The following is a 2,165-nucleotide window of genomic DNA, read 5'->3' on the forward strand; positions in this document are numbered from 1 at the left end:
CAAATCAGCAATCTTACAGGAAATCTCGGTGGGAGTATCAATGGCTGCCTTGATGGATAATTGGTACTTATGTTGCTTTGATTCTTTGAGTTTTCTTATTCCATAGTGAATAATCAACAGTGTTAACTGTTAAGTAAATTTACAGCATGATGATACCTTCTATTTGTTTTTTGCATACATGACATCTTTGTGGGAATTCTTTGACAGTCGCAGCTGGTTCTCTTAATTCGTAAACCAAAATCATTTATATTCCAAGCATTTAAATCGGATTATTTAAACTGAAAACTAAAGAGCAGTAAAAATACAACTTACAGCTAAAATTCAGCATTACAAATCATCTAAACTGAGGTTTCTGCAATAAAACAGTCAAATAAACCTCATTATTCTTACCCCGTTTCGAATCAATCTTATTCTCAGTAGCCCATTTCACAATCTTATACCCCAACTTAAACAACAAAGGCTTATAAACCGTCTCCAAATCAACCCCTTTACTAAAAAACCGATCAATCCACAAAAACCCGCCTCCTCGTAACACTCTATCAATATCATACAACAAAAACTCCAACATAATCTTCGGTATCCACCTATTTACAGCATGCCCACATCTCACCAAATCCACCACCCCATCATAAACCGGCAATGGCTGCTGCAGTGGCGCGTGCATTGCCACCACCCCGCGAATTGCATTCACCTCACTGTAAGGTACACCAAGATTCATTGTTGTAGTTAAAACAGTCACATTTTTTTCCTGCATTTTCGCAGCGAAATTTCCAAACCCACCACCAATGTCAATCCCTAATCTTAAATTGGACTTGGATTTTTTCGCAATGTCGAAAAGTTGTGGAATTGTAAGATCTAAATTAGACTTATAAACCATAAACTCTTGTTTATGATTAGGATGATTAAGCACAAATTTCGGTTTTAAACAGTTAAAACTTCTGCATGTAACAGAAGGGTAATTCCTCCAAATAACAACAGAATCTAAATCAGACAACCTAGGATTAACAGCAGTTCTAGAAAAACATCGCCTACGTGGCAGCGGATGACAACCTCGGAGAATCAAAGATTCTGCCAGCTGTCCATCATAAGGACACAAACTGAATGCTGTATAGTTCATGTACTGGTGCAGCATCTCAGGGTGCTCATGACAGGAGGTAGGAATTGCTGAAACCCGGGATAATGTAACGAGGTCTGAGGGTGGTAGCGGGGCGGTGTGGGCGCGTGAGGGAGAGTGGAGGCGCGTGAGACGGGTGATGGTGGCGCGTATGGTGTGGAGTTGGTGTAGAAGGTGGGTAGGAACTTGTGGAGGCTGTTTTATTGGGTGTTTTGGTTTGAGGAAGTTTGTTGTTGTTGAAAGATGGTATAAAGATAGGAGATTTGTTGCAAACATTGTTAGTATAAGTATGGTGTTTATTGTACACATTTTGAATGACATTGTTGTTGACATTGTTGAAGGTGATTTTGTGATACTTTGTAGTTGTTGAAAGAGCTCTTAGTTCAAGGTTGACACATGAGTGACAAGTTTCAGTGAGATGGTGAGGAATGAGGAAGATGACAATATTTACCGTCTTATATTCGTCTTAACATTAAAATGGGTCACATAACATCTCACTTGCGGGACAAGTGTTTTTTGCTAATATATTGACAGTCTGGTTTGTATTTTCACTTCTATACTTCGTATTTGAGCGGTTAAGTTTAAGATGGATATTTCCGTCTTAAGCAAGGATTTGTGAGACGGTCTCTCATACGGAGTAATAATTATTGTTCAGTGAGAAAGAGTGAGGAACTGAGGAAGGTGAGAATATTTATTGCTGTACTAGTTTTTTGTATCTTAGTATGTGTGTTTTTAGTAGTAGTAGTATCTTCAGCTTTTTCAACGGCTGCATTTACTTCAGATACAAATGTAGGAAAGGAGTATGTTTTTGGGTTTTGGATGGTATGACAAGGAACGGAAAAGGGAAATAGATGATGTCAATAGATGATCGACTAAAAACTTGGGTGAGATGTTTTTTCAAGTTATTGAGAGACTAGACTTCCGTATTCTTTTATTTGTATTTTGTAACCTTTTTATTGTTGATCGTGACATAGTAATTTCGTATCCATGTACATAATAAATGTACCCATTTTATCTTTAGTAATGATTTGTACCTATTTTATTACTTTTA

The 2,165-nt window shown here is 37.6% G+C and overlaps 1 protein-coding gene across 1 annotated transcript; it reads right to left on the minus strand.

Annotated features, from left to right (window-relative positions):
* Positions 1 to 220: 220 nt before the first annotated feature.
* LOC141592784 (putative methyltransferase At1g29790) lies at positions 221 to 1,907 on the minus strand. The gene has a single exon (XM_074413608.1). It carries the CDS (start codon positions 1,445 to 1,447, stop codon positions 335 to 337), a length of 1,113 nt encoding a protein of 370 aa, XP_074269709.1. The 5' UTR covers positions 1,448 to 1,907; the 3' UTR covers positions 221 to 334.
* Between the last annotated feature and the right edge of the window lie 258 nt (positions 1,908 to 2,165).

This window comes from Silene latifolia, chromosome 7, assembly GCF_048544455.1.
Source record: "Silene latifolia isolate original U9 population chromosome 7, ASM4854445v1, whole genome shotgun sequence".
NCBI lineage: Eukaryota > Viridiplantae > Streptophyta > Magnoliopsida > Caryophyllales > Caryophyllaceae > Silene > Silene latifolia.

Excerpts from the sequence above, each read along its gene's own strand:
- LOC141592784 (XM_074413608.1), bottom strand. The coding sequence starts at position 1,447 with ATGTCAACAACAATGTCATTCAAAATGTGTACAATAAACACCATACTT.